At 45.9% G+C, this 12,828-nt stretch overlaps 1 protein-coding gene across 2 annotated transcripts in view; it reads left to right on the forward strand.

Annotated features, from left to right (window-relative positions):
* Positions 1–12,828, forward strand: part of matr3l1.1 (matrin 3-like 1.1) — a 16,110-nt gene continuing 3,282 nt past the window's right edge. Inside the window, exons 1-21 of one of the 2 annotated variants that reach the window (XM_056601031.1) lie at positions 1–90; positions 672–1,707; positions 3,366–3,427; positions 3,836–3,874; positions 4,435–4,511; positions 4,588–4,619; positions 4,746–4,871; positions 5,736–5,861; positions 6,153–6,269; positions 6,799–6,923; positions 7,599–7,891; positions 8,293–8,380; positions 9,009–9,154; positions 9,242–9,339; positions 9,849–10,059; positions 10,211–10,236; positions 10,323–10,436; positions 10,688–10,818; positions 11,121–11,469; positions 11,692–11,821; positions 12,584–12,705. In XM_056601031.1, the coding sequence (XP_056457006.1) occupies positions 727–1,707; positions 3,366–3,427; positions 3,836–3,874; positions 4,435–4,511; positions 4,588–4,619; positions 4,746–4,871; positions 5,736–5,861; positions 6,153–6,269; positions 6,799–6,923; positions 7,599–7,891; positions 8,293–8,380; positions 9,009–9,154; positions 9,242–9,339; positions 9,849–10,059; positions 10,211–10,236; positions 10,323–10,436; positions 10,688–10,818; positions 11,121–11,469; positions 11,692–11,821; positions 12,584–12,705 (3,393 nt within the window). In that variant the 5' untranslated portion in view covers positions 1–90; positions 672–726. The remainder of the gene's footprint in view (positions 91–671; positions 1,708–3,365; positions 3,428–3,835; positions 3,875–4,434; positions 4,512–4,587; positions 4,620–4,745; positions 4,872–5,735; positions 5,862–6,152; positions 6,270–6,798; positions 6,924–7,598; positions 7,892–8,292; positions 8,381–9,008; positions 9,155–9,241; positions 9,340–9,848; positions 10,060–10,210; positions 10,237–10,322; positions 10,437–10,687; positions 10,819–11,120; positions 11,470–11,691; positions 11,822–12,583; positions 12,706–12,828) is intronic. The other variant, XM_056601032.1, reaches the window with a different exon arrangement.

Raw genomic sequence — 12,828 nt, forward strand, 5'->3', positions numbered from 1 at the left:
CTGATAAACACCCATGCCTGTAGGCACCTCCATGCTTGCTAATTACTTTCCTTTAGGGAATATCCCTGTATTTAACGTCTACGATCAAAGGTAAGACCAAGATAAATCCATAGTGTATTGAAAGAGTGTTGAACATTTGTTATGGACCAGATATCAGGTATGGTCGGGAACGGAATAACAAAAAGGGATTTGGGAACCAGTCTAGAATCTTTGGTGATCTGGGTATTGAATTTCGCTCATATGCATTTTCATCTTCTATAACACTATAAAAGAGAGCCAACTTCCATGACGTTAACGTTGGCCTTGGTCAAATGTTTTTTGTAATCACTGTATATAGATCGATGTTATCAGGGTTTACATCTTCTTCAACAATATAAATGCGTTATTAACAACTAGATTAAACAAACATGATAAAATTGCTAATTTACTGCCATCGAGTATAGTCCTACGTTTTAGTCCTTGGTCTTTTTGAGTCAATCAGATTCAACTGGTTTAACTGTTGGTCATATTGTAACCATGTCAGTTGCAATATATATTTGTCAAAGGCAATTATTACCAATATTTGATCATGGTACCATGTTCATTTCGGTGACATGTTTATAGAAGTGAACATCTTCAATTCACCTAATTCATGCAAAAGTCACCCAAGAAGCCTTTTTTCCCCTCTCCAGCAACTTCTTCTTGCAGAGAACCATCGCCCATCTTTCATTCTAGCTTCTCTTCAGCATGTCTCACAACTACCCCTACCGGAGATTTCCTGCTCAGACGGAGACGCCTCCACCAGACTATGATTCCCGCCGGCCAGTAGGGGGGGAGTCTGACTTTTATGGACAGCCCCAGCCCACCAGGTCCTTGGCCCATCAGCAGTCGTCTCCTTCCTCTACTGAAACCCCCCACCCTGCCCAGGGTTCGGACGTGGCCGTGGGCCTCCTGCGGAGCTACGGTCTGGATCCCACCGACCTGGCCCGTCTGGCGGAGCTGCCCGAGGAGATGCTCAACCTCGACAGCCTCCCTCACCTCCTGCGACAGCTCAAGGAGGGGCGAGAGACGCCCTGCGCTCCTCCTCCCTTGCCAGCGACCGCCATCGCTCCGCTCTCCTCTCGTCATCCTGGTGCGTCCCGTTCCGCCGCTCCTTCCGCCCCCGCCGCCAACGACCAATGGGCGCAGATCCGGAACCAGCCGGTCCAGTACCCGCTCGGGCACATCCTCTCAGCGGCCAAGAGCCGTTCTTTTGCGCCGCTTTCTTGCGATCGGCAGGACCGCCGGGCCGATCCCAGACCGGCGCCTGCTGCCGGGTCCAACAAGCATCCCTCCGGCGCAGAGAAACCCCCGCTGCCTCCCTCGACCTCTTCTTGTTACATGCTGGACTACGGCCAACAGGGGAGAACTGCGTATCACGGTACGCAAGGGAGAGCCGACAGGTACGATAGGCCCGCTCACGGCCAGCCAGCCTCAGGAAGAACGGCCCTTCCTCGCCACTCTCAGTCCGACCCCGCGGGTAGCTACGGCTCGGGGCCCGCCAGGGACCCCCACAGGGCCCAGCACCGGGCGGAGCCCCCGCAGGATCTTCTTCCCCACAGCAGGGCTGGCGCCGGGCCGGCCCCCACGGCCCCCACCAGGAAGGAAGCCCTGGACTTCCACGGCTCGTCACCAGGAGCCTTCCCATACTCTTGCTCGCTGTGCGATGTCCTCGCCCTCTCAGCTAAGGCAAGTAACGTCCATCCTGCATGACCCGCGTGCTGCCAAGGGGCTCACCCTGACTGCGAGTGGTCTCTGTGGGGGTGGGAGGTGAGGGCACCTTTTCCTCATTCCACAGCTTTTAGTTATTTTCCTCGTTCTCTCGTCTACAGAGCAGGAAGGAAGGAAGGAAGGCAGGTAGGTAAGGAGATGTGAATGGACTAACGGCAGGGTTTTCTTTTTTAGTTTCCTGTGTTGAATCCCATTTTCTCCACAGCACCCTTGTTAAATAAGAAGACCCGGTGTGAGCATTGTGTGTCACACCAAATGAAATTACGAAGGGAACAGGGGGATGGTGCTACTAGCAAAGAACGGTCTCTACTTTATACTCAGTGAGTAAGCCTATTGCTCCCAATTCACAATTTCATTGGGAAGCAACATTAAACACTCAAAATCTATGTCCAACTGTGTAAAACATAAAACTATCCAAACTATAGTCATACATGTCATACAAAGGGCTTATAGTACACCATATAAGTTCAACAAATGGACCCAAAAGCTTCTGAATTGGGCTGTGGTGTGGCTATGGTGGCATTGATACTCTTGCTGTGTCCTATGCAATGATTCCGGACTCAGATAATTTAGGTTTTACAGGTTTGAATGTTCATATTCCCGAATGTTTAATAGGAAAAAGATTGGAAAATAGATACGCAAAAAGAACTACACAACGTATTGTCACACTAGCCTTTCCCTTTGTGAAGTTGGCAATACTTAAAATACTGTAAATTGGAAAGCTATAACAAACATAACTGGCTGAAGGAGTTACTGGACTTATTATCAATGGATTGTAAAGCCTCGTAGTAGACGACTGATAGTGGTCTACGTGTCCCATGGACTCCAATAGAGAAGACAGGAATAATATAGCTTGACTCAGAGGGATTTATGCATGAGCCACATGATTGTGAGAGTTGGACCTGAGCTGATGATGTTCTGTACCAAGTTATCTAATGTGTTATATTTTCGTGCACACTTATCTTACAAAATTGTACGTTACTTTCAAGAATTCCATTTATTAACTTCAGTCAATCAGAATGCATGAGGTCAATATTTTTTTTCTTATGTAGCTCTCTACAACTTCGTCTGCTTCAAACAGTTTGTGAATGTTCCGCTCTGCTCCGAGCGCAGGTGCGATTATTTTTTTCGTGAAGGGCACGTAGAGCTCTCTGGGCAGCGGTTGGCTTCTCCGACACGTATAGTCCCATGGTGTGTGCTGGATGGACTTGTGGATGTGTGGAGCTCGTTTTTGGCAGCGGCTGATTTTGATGTTCGAGTCCAACGGAGGGTTAGGCCTTCCCAGACGCCTATGCATAACACTACGGGGTGTGTGGGGATGGTGAAGCTCCTTCAGAGCAGGCGTATCTTGATGTCTGCGTCCGAGTGGGGGTTAAGCTTCTCGGACATGTGAAGTATAACGTGTGTCGCATTTCATGCATCTTCCATTATACCGTGTCGTTGCCATGGGGATATCCTGTCATGCCTGCTTCCTAGTTTTTTTTCCAGGTTTCTTTCGACAAGATGTAGAATGGATCTAAAGTGAACTGGCAAACATTCCATGTTTGATCTTTTTAAGATCACTTATTATTATTATTAGGAACTTGATTCAAACCAACTGCTTGTTGGTTCTCCAGGTTTGGACTCAACACATCAATGGATCCCACCATGCCGACAAACAGCTGGCCCTCCTACAGAGGTCTGTAGCCCGCTCTCTCTCTCACTCCAGAGAAATACATATAGACGACACACATACTAAATATACACCTGATAATTGTGTGGGTGCAACTTGAGAAATAAAAGACATCACAGCAGAAAAGGTTCTGGGTTCAAACCCCCATGTCCGCAGTCTGTCTATAGACCGCACCTACTGATTAATGAAATACAGCTAAAATGTTACATAGAATGCAAGAGTCTGCGAGATTATAAAATCTAACTATATTTTGTGATTTATGTTGTAGAAGAATTGTTTTAATTTTCTTGTGATCTGGGAACCTAGTATTTATTTTTATTTTACTTACCCTACTGTTTTTGTTGTGTATATTGAACCAACACTTATTGGTGTAATTTTTTAAATGGTTGTCCGCTGCTGTGTCTTCTCTTCAAGGTACCCTGAATGGGACTGTCGCATGGGAAGAAAATCAAGGTTAGTTCTCATCTGTGTCACCTTTTTTATCTCATTCACATTCATTGTCTGAGAAAGACCACAATAGTTGGGTTTCAACAAGACTTTTATATTGAAGGGAACATGACACTTGTTTTTTTGGTTAAACATATACATTTACATTTAGGGCATTTAGCAGACGCTTTTATCCAAAGCGACGTACAATAAGTACATTTGCATCAATATATCGCTGTCGGTACAGAAAGGATGTTCATAGAACCAAGTGCAAGTACAAAAATCGCTAGGCTAACCAATTCCCTGTGTTACAGCCATGATAGCAGCTACTGCAGTTGCTACACAGTTAAGAACTATAATACAATACAACACAATACAATACAATGTACATGGTGGCCAGAAGGGGGAGGGTGGCTATGCAGAGTCGAGGTGGACTCTGAACAGTTGAGTCTTAAGTAGAGTTCCACCACTGAGGTCCCAAAACCGAGAAAAGTTGTGACTAAACACAGGATCGATCACCTATTTAACATTTTATAAAAATAGCATTTGTATGAAAGCATGTAGCAAAACACTTTTAATCTCTTAAGGTTTAATGACGAACCAGAAAAGCCAAAAGATAAAGAAAGACCCGCCCTTCGCCCTCAGACAACCAATCGCAAACCTGGTAAGGCTAAATCCAGTGTTAGATTCCATGTCATCATTTGGCTGCTCTAATTATCTAACTCTGCATCCTCTCATAGAGCCCCAAAGGAATAAAAGGATGGCAAAAAAGGTAACCAGGCTAATATTTAACACCACTAGTTAGGCTTTCAACTTTAAAGTTGGATTGGTTATAGTAGTTTGTGTGCCGTTTGTTGTACGCTAAAGTCTAAACAAAACTGCTTGTTTGTTTCTCTAGACCGGGGGGGGGAACAGCAAAGTGGTGTGTGCCAAATTTGAGGCCAAGTGCGTTGACGAAGTGTGCCTCAGGACATTAATCGAACCCTTCGGGAAGATAGTCAAAGTTCTGATGTTCCCTTGTTTGGTAAGTCTGATGAATCTCCTGCCATGTGTGCATCAATGCACTACATGTAGGCTTTAAGCAGTGTGCCTTTATCCAAAGAGACGGTGAAACAATGAGGCTGAGATCAAAGCCTACTGTCAATATTGGAGTAGCTGCACAAAATGAAAAATGCTAGTTATGCTAGCTATCTAGTTAAAAACTTGAATTTTATCAACTTTGTTCTAATATAATTGCATGGTTTTTAAATGGCTTTATGTGAGTATTTACACAGGAAAACCTGATTATAGATTCAGTGTATTTTTTTAAGTGAAATATAAATACAGTGAATAATAACGTCCTGATTTTCCTGTCGGGGAATAATAAGGTTCCGTCTTTAAAGAAAAACACTGATTTCCATCCAAAATCATTGATGTTGATGGTTATTCAATATGTTTGTTTTCTCCATTACAGCTAGCCATTAGAGCTCTCTCTAGCTCTCAAACCCAATCCCTACAGACCTTGATGAGGCCAGCAGTAGGGCTGCTCGATTATGGAAAAAAATCCTCATCATGATTATCTCGGTCAATATTGGAATCACGTTTTTAAACGATTATTTTTGAGTTTGAAACTCAAAATAATGCATTTATTCAGCATTTCTCTCCAAAAAAAGCCACACAAATTTCCCCTTGAAAATATTCAAATAGAAAATAATGTACAAGTATGTATCCAGCTGTTCTGATTGACAGTTTAAAATAAATATACTTACATTAAAAAAAAAAAAATCACTATCAAAATGTGATTAATTGCAAAGCCTTACCCAGTAGCCTGTAGCCCGTTCTGTAGCCTCCATGTCAGCCAGGCTGGGCTAAACATGGTGCTAATCCGCCCCTCTCCTCCAACCGCCAGGCGTTTGTGGAGATGGGCTCCAACGAGCAGGCCAGGGACCTGGAGAAGTACTACGGCAGTAACCCGGCCGCGGTGCAGGGCAAAGAGGTCACCTTCGAGCTGTCCTCCACCTTCAGCTTCCTGCAGGTACGTTTGTCTGTATTATTATGTAATGGAATAATTAATCGATTGGACGTTGATGTTACAGTGGAGCGAGACGTGTTCATTTAGATTTAAATTGGAATTCATTTTCTCTCATCACGGTCCAGGTTTAAGTTTACCTACATGAAAACAAACAGGACTCCAGCGCCTAAAACAATAACCTCAAAACGAGCTACAAAGTCTATATCCAGTGTCGCCCTTATGTTCTGTATTGGACGTTGTATATGAGACATATTCTATATTTAACATTCAACTCTACTCTCCGTTCTCTCCCAGAGCTCCCGGGTGCTGAGCTTCACGCCGGCTCCTCCAGGAGAGGACGGCTTCTCGGACCTCATCAGTGTAGTGAAGCGCTTTGGGGCTCCGCTGTACACACTGGCCCTGCCCTCACTGGTGAGGAACCCCTTCAGCTGCCTTCTCTTTAGTCCAGCAACCACGGGGAACAGGAGACATTCAGGGATACTATCAGTATTAAAGCCGTCTAAAATGTTACAACTCTGCTACCTTTAACTGGCAACTCGCATGTGATTTGAACACCTGTAGATTGGCCACCAACCGCCAGTTTGTAGCATTCATGATACAACAGATACAAGCCTATAGTGGGCCACGGGATCAATAATCATTTTCTTACCTCACATGGCGATTGATAGTGGCAGACATGAAAACCTTCGAGATTGCCGCTCTTAGCTGGCTCAAAAGAACACCATGTGTTACCTCAAAGGGGAGGAGCACGTGCGGCCCAGCTATTTCCGACGCCGTTTATGAAGCACGCATTATGTGAATTATTTTCACAACTCAATGTATGAAGCAGTACCCTTATATTCCAAAAAATGGCTTAGCGTGGGAGTTCCCCTTCGTTGGATGCCGTTTAAAAATGTCACACAGCTCAATGTAACGCAAGCTTTGGTTTTGGTCTCACCAGGCATTTGTAGAGATGAAGATCGAGGCAGAAGCCCAGAAGCTAGTCAACTATTATGCCACCAACAGCCTGAAGGTGAACGGGGCAGAGATCAAGGTCAGCTTCTCCGGAGAGTACAACACACTCATGTAAGTTCCTTCCTGCCTCCAACATGTTTCTGATTGTTATGTGAACAATACACATCACGACAATAGATTTCAGGTGCATAATAAGTAGTGTCTTAATTCTGTTCACTACATATGGTGCACCCGCCCATACGAGTCGTAAGGTGTAAATCTCCCAGCTTTCTTGCGGCATTTCACGGAGGCACGCCCCTTTTGATCGTAGTATAAACCTTCCCACTCATAGTTCTGAGAGTAGACCGAGTTCACTGAAGCTGACCGTACGACTCGACAACAAAAATGGCTGCGCCCGTAAAGAGAATTATTTTCTTTGTATTTGTACCACGTTGGTCATTTTAATGTAGATTTAAATGCTCTTACACACATTGCTACATTATTCCGGTCACCAATGTATGCAATGCACGGTCTTGCTGTGCCTGCAATTCAATGTAAAGTTGTGTTTGCTAAAGAGGCTAATATTAGCTAACAATAACGCGTCAATGTGAAACTAGAACGCTTTAAGTTGCTACGAGCCACGAAATGACGTCATGTTCTCGCTAGAGCAGGTCAGACGTACCGGCGTACCATACAAATGGGTAGCACCATTAGTATACAGGATTTGGGAACGATAGAACAAGGGAGTGACTTCAGACACAGCCCGAGAGAGAAGCAGACAGCTCAGTGTCTCTACTGCCCCCCCAGGCGAGTGTCCACAGCCAGAAAGTACGAGGAGCAGGAGAAGGGAGCAGAAGGAGCTGGAGGAGGAGGCTCCTGCGTTACCAAGCGCTCCAGGAGCCGGAGCCGGACGGGGAGCAGCCCTGGAGCGGACGGGAGTCATCCCAAGAGGAGCCGACGGGGCGGAGAGGAAGGGGAGAGGAAGAGGAGGAGCAGCTCGCCGTCCCGAGAGAGGAGGCAGGGGAGCCATCAGCCGCCCCACGCCTCGGACGGCGTGTCCCTTACTGAGGAGGCGGTGGTAGACGCAGACACACCCCCAGGTAAGGAAGCCCTCGCAGGACAAACCTCACGTGTGTGTCAGGGTTTAATGCTTGAGATAATAATAATCACAATTAATGATAGATTACAGTTCAAGCTAGGGTAGGCAATTAGTCAACAATGGGTCTATCAAGCCTGGTGGCTGCAAAGGCAGGGTGCGGGAAGGTAGCAGTGTTGTGACATCAATCATTTAATTCAGGCCGAATCCAATGATTGGACAGGTTTATTCCAGGCCTGCACCAACCACAGATACCAGATTATTTATTTTTTTGTCAGCATATCATTTGTTGCTGTTGTAATTTAAGGGATGGACGGACCGTACTTGTCAGTGTTCATGCCGTTTTTTTTGTATTTGCAAGTCAGAGACTTTTTAATGAACCAGAAGCGCCCCCTCTTGCTTTAGCACAACCAGGATCGGAGGCCGAGGTCGGGATCCCAGCTGGATCAGATCCAGATACCAACGAGGCCGGGACTACTCACGACACGGCAGAGTAAGTCGTCCCTACCGTCGGGCTTTAAGCTGCGCAGAACCTTGCACACTTTGAATCGGAGGGGGGGGTCGGACCCGCTGATATATATCTGCCCCCGCTAAGGTTGAACGATTTGGGGAAATATTTCGACCGATGTTGCGATTGCGATTTAGTGTGCTTCTTTTCTTTTTAAAGTTCCTTATGTCAATTATTCACTAAACACAAGCAATAAATCATTATATAGCACTAACAAAACAAAACATTGGAAGCAGTAAACATATAAACTGCTCTTTCCTTCAGGCCAGGCCTATGTATTGAGATGAATTGATGCTGGAATTGATATCATCTTATTTTCTTTATTTAACTTTTGAATTGTAAAAGAAAAATAAATACTTATCTCAATGATCTCCAGTCAGTAACAGAAACATATCACAATAAAATATATATATATCGCAACCTTTACGATTTGCAAATCGCTTCCTATTACATGGCGAGGTCGGTTTAAATTAAATGAATCGTTCAGCCCTCGCCCCCAACCTAATGAGGCGAAAGAATACAAACCTTCCAGTTGACCCAGACGGGAGCCCGTCTGCTGGGAGACCTTAGGAGCCTGACTTGAGAGCGGTTGTGTACACTGTGGGGGCTGCAGGACGTCTGAAGAGGAGAGCGACATCGAGGGGATGGCGGTGATCGGAGAAGACGGGGAGAGCCTCGACGATGACGATGACGATGACGATGACGATGACGATGGAGATGGAGATGGCACGTCAGATACATCCGGTCCCCCAGAACAAAGTAAACAAATAAGACGTCAAGAAAACACGCGTTAATTGACTTGTTACTAGAGTCCAATCTAATACGTGACGTCTTGCTTCTCCTCAGTCAAAGTGAAGGAGGAACCAGAAGAAGAGACGCAGATCTGCGAGGAGGAAGAGACGGCCTCCGTACCCGAGCTGAACGACCCAAAGGAGGTGGACGAGGTTATTGTATTGTTATATTTTCCGTGAATAATAATTGTTGTTTTAATTTATGCTTAGTATAAATGTCGTACAAACAACTTTATTATCCTTTTTCAGCTCTCTGCTAGCAGGTATTCATTTAGTCTTGGTTGGGGTTTCAGAATTATTCCCGTATTAAGATTTGATTGAATTTAACTCTGGCGACAGACATTGTCACCACACAAAGATAGATCAAACATCATAGGGTATTCTCGTTCTGCTCTTGGAAATTCTGATGTGTAAAAGTGTTTTCCTTACTGTTGGAATCCTTTGATCAAATTTGATCCATTGATCAAGTCAATAGCTGGTAGAAGTTTAAAGGTCCCATGACATGCCACCAGGTGTAGTGTGATTAGCCTGTACAAGCCGTTTTGGAAATATGCCCACCAGTGATGTCATATGGGGCAGATTTCCGAAACGGCTTGTAAGGCTAATCCCACTCACACCTGGGGGTGTAATACGTCTCCTATAAGTCTTTTATCTTTTATCAGGAAGGGGAGGAGGAGGAGGAGCCCAACTTCCTGGATATCCTTGAGAACTGCATCACTCTCGATGAACTCTGCGAAGAAGACAAGGAAGAGAACGATGAGAAAGAGATGGAGAAGGAGGAAGAGGAGAAGGATGAGAAAGAGATGGAGATGGAGGAAGAGGAGAAGGATGAGAAAGAGATGGAGATGGAGGAAGAGGAGTGTATTTATGAAGGTACTGCTACCAGAAGTGACAGGCAGGCAGTCGTTTCATGTCTACAACCTGGATCACTGCAGATGCCCTCGGGCCAAATAAGCTTTCTAATCACGTGTTCTCTCTGTAGGAATGGTGCTGCTGTTGACCTTTGTTGTTTTTTGCTTTTCAGATAAGCAGGAGGAAGGGGAATCCAAGGTGAGGAACGGGGAACGGGTCTTTGCTGCTCATTCTGCTACTTCCAGTTCGTGCAATATTGAAAAAAAAAAGGTCTTGTTTCCAAGGTGATCTACTTCAGGAACCTCCCATCATCGTGCTTCACCGACGGCGAGTTTGTGGATCTTGTGAAAGACCAAGGAAAGGCGGTCCGGTATTTCCTCGTCCCTGGCCGCAGAGAGGTGAGGATGGCTGCGGCTGACGTTGTGTCCCTCTCCTCCTCCTGCTGCTTGTGTCTCTGTGCTTTGCCCCTCTTCTTGTTAGCTTGACTGATCAAATTGATTTCGATGTCATTATGTCGACGATCAATCTTTCCCCATTCTCCTCTTGCGAAGAGTTCCATTGTTTAATGAAGGAGAAGGAAGTTTCCCTCTGAATTCATACATTTCTACATGCGTCTGTTAACCAATGGGGTGGTGGTTGTCTCTCGCAGGGTTTCATCCAGATGTCCAGCGGGCCTGAAGCCGTACTGGCCTCCAGGGAGCTGCTGGGGAACAACCCTAGCTTTAAAGGCTCTGTGATGGACTTAACACTGACCGACACGTACCCCAGTGTGTCCGCAGGGTAAGACACCCCCGTGCTGTCCTATCCATGCTGAAGTTCTGTTTGGAAGTGTTTAAATCGAATCCATTGTCTCCCAAACACAACACACCTGCATTAAAGGGGCCAAACTTTTCCTTGTGGCTTTGTTTCGTCGGCATATGCACATTAAAGAACAAGCCGAAGACATTAATGGGAATCAAAGGCTTGAATTTCAGGCATCCTGCACTGTGCAATACGTAACGTAAGATAACAAATAGAAGATAACATGACTAGTGCAAACCGCTGGTATAGAATGGGCTTGTGTGTTCTCTCCCGGCGCCCAGGTGGAAGGTGTTAGACTCTGGGCCGGACGAGGACAGGGTGGAGGGAACAAGAAGGAGCAGCAGGAGCAGCTCCCACTCAGCGTCGCCACCACCACCCACCGCGTTGACGGAGGAGCCCTCTCACCTCAGTGCTGCGGAGGAGGAATCGCCACCGCCTTCATCCAGGAAGTCCTCTTCAGAGCAACAGGAAGTGGAAGTGCCTCGCCGGGAAGACACTCCCACACAGGAAGTGGATGGCTCGGAGGATGCGGCGTCCGAACCAGGAAGTGAAGACCAGGAGCAACCAGACGAGGCCGGCGGGGACGAGACCACACCCACTCCAGAAGGACAAACGCCACAGACAGATGAGGTACAGTGATGTGATGACTAACAACACACCGAATGTGGGTTAGGGGAGTCGACAAACCAAGAAGACCTGCGTAAATATGTATCAGTATCAGTCATGAAAAATATTAAATTGATTATACTTCACGTCACATTTGGTTCCTTGAAGATATATTTTATTTTTTTACTGGCTATGCAATTATTCTCATGATATTAACATGCATGCTATGGTCATGTTTTAATGCAGAACTCGGAGGGCGTTTGCTTGGAAGATGTGGAGTCCGAGCAGACTGCAGCTTGTACAGAGAGGTTGGGTCAACCCCAGCCAGGGCCTGCAGGGGGCGACGTGGAGCCTGCTAAACCCACAAAACCCATCGGTACGAATGATACATAGCGGAAAGGCCAATTCTCTCCTATACATTTCCTTATTTGTAAACAGGCTCAACTCTTTTGGCATGTTGACGTTTATTCGAAGGAGAAACATGGCGCTAGTCTCCGCCCGACATAAAAAGAAATGGATATGCGAACTCGCCGTCTTTTGGTAGCCTTTTTTTTCGAGATTTAGGGGAAGGGTCATGTTGGTGTTCAGGCTTTGGCTTTTGCACAAGCTACTCTCACCAGTGACCCATCAGATTTGGGGGGAGCGATGTAACCAGAATGAATGGGGTATCTCATGCAATAGCACTGGTTGAACTCATAGAGGGCAATTAAAGGGACTTTAGAAAATTAAAGTAATATAAAGGCGAGAAGAATGCATTTCCAATTTTTTTACGACAAATCGCAACAGACTGGGCTACTCGGGAGGGGCGCTTGATTCAAAACAGAACATTTTTGAAAGACACTGAAATTGGTTTTGCAGAAAGGAACAGTGTGAGAATAATAAGGCGTATTTCTAACATACACTCGATTCTAGTAGCGCCCCCCAAATGTAATTATTTCCCCTAAAAAACGCATGATCTGGGTCTTTAAAAATAGCTGTGCTTGAAATAAACCCTCACTCAAATTGTGATCATCATTGTAAAGATAATTTGCCACAGATTAAACCTTTGTGGTCCGACACCGTTGTCCCAACTCTCCCTTATTCACAATCCTTGATCTAAAACCACTTGCCCTTCTTCTCCTCGTCGTGGGGGTCACAGGTGCCGAGTTCGTCCGTCCCGTCGTCGGCTACTTCTGTAACCTCTGTGAGGTCATCTACGTGGACGAAGAGGAGGCCAAGGTCGAGCACTGCAGCAGCCTAATACACTACCAGAAGTACAAGGTGACACCCCTCACACACTACCAGAGATACAAGGTGACACCCCTCACACACTACCAGAGATACAAGGTGACACCCCTCACACACTCCCAGAAGTACAAGGTGACACCCCTCACACACTCCCAG

Source organism: Gadus chalcogrammus, chromosome 10 (genome assembly GCF_026213295.1).
Source record: "Gadus chalcogrammus isolate NIFS_2021 chromosome 10, NIFS_Gcha_1.0, whole genome shotgun sequence".
Taxonomy (NCBI): domain Eukaryota; kingdom Metazoa; phylum Chordata; class Actinopteri; order Gadiformes; family Gadidae; genus Gadus; species Gadus chalcogrammus.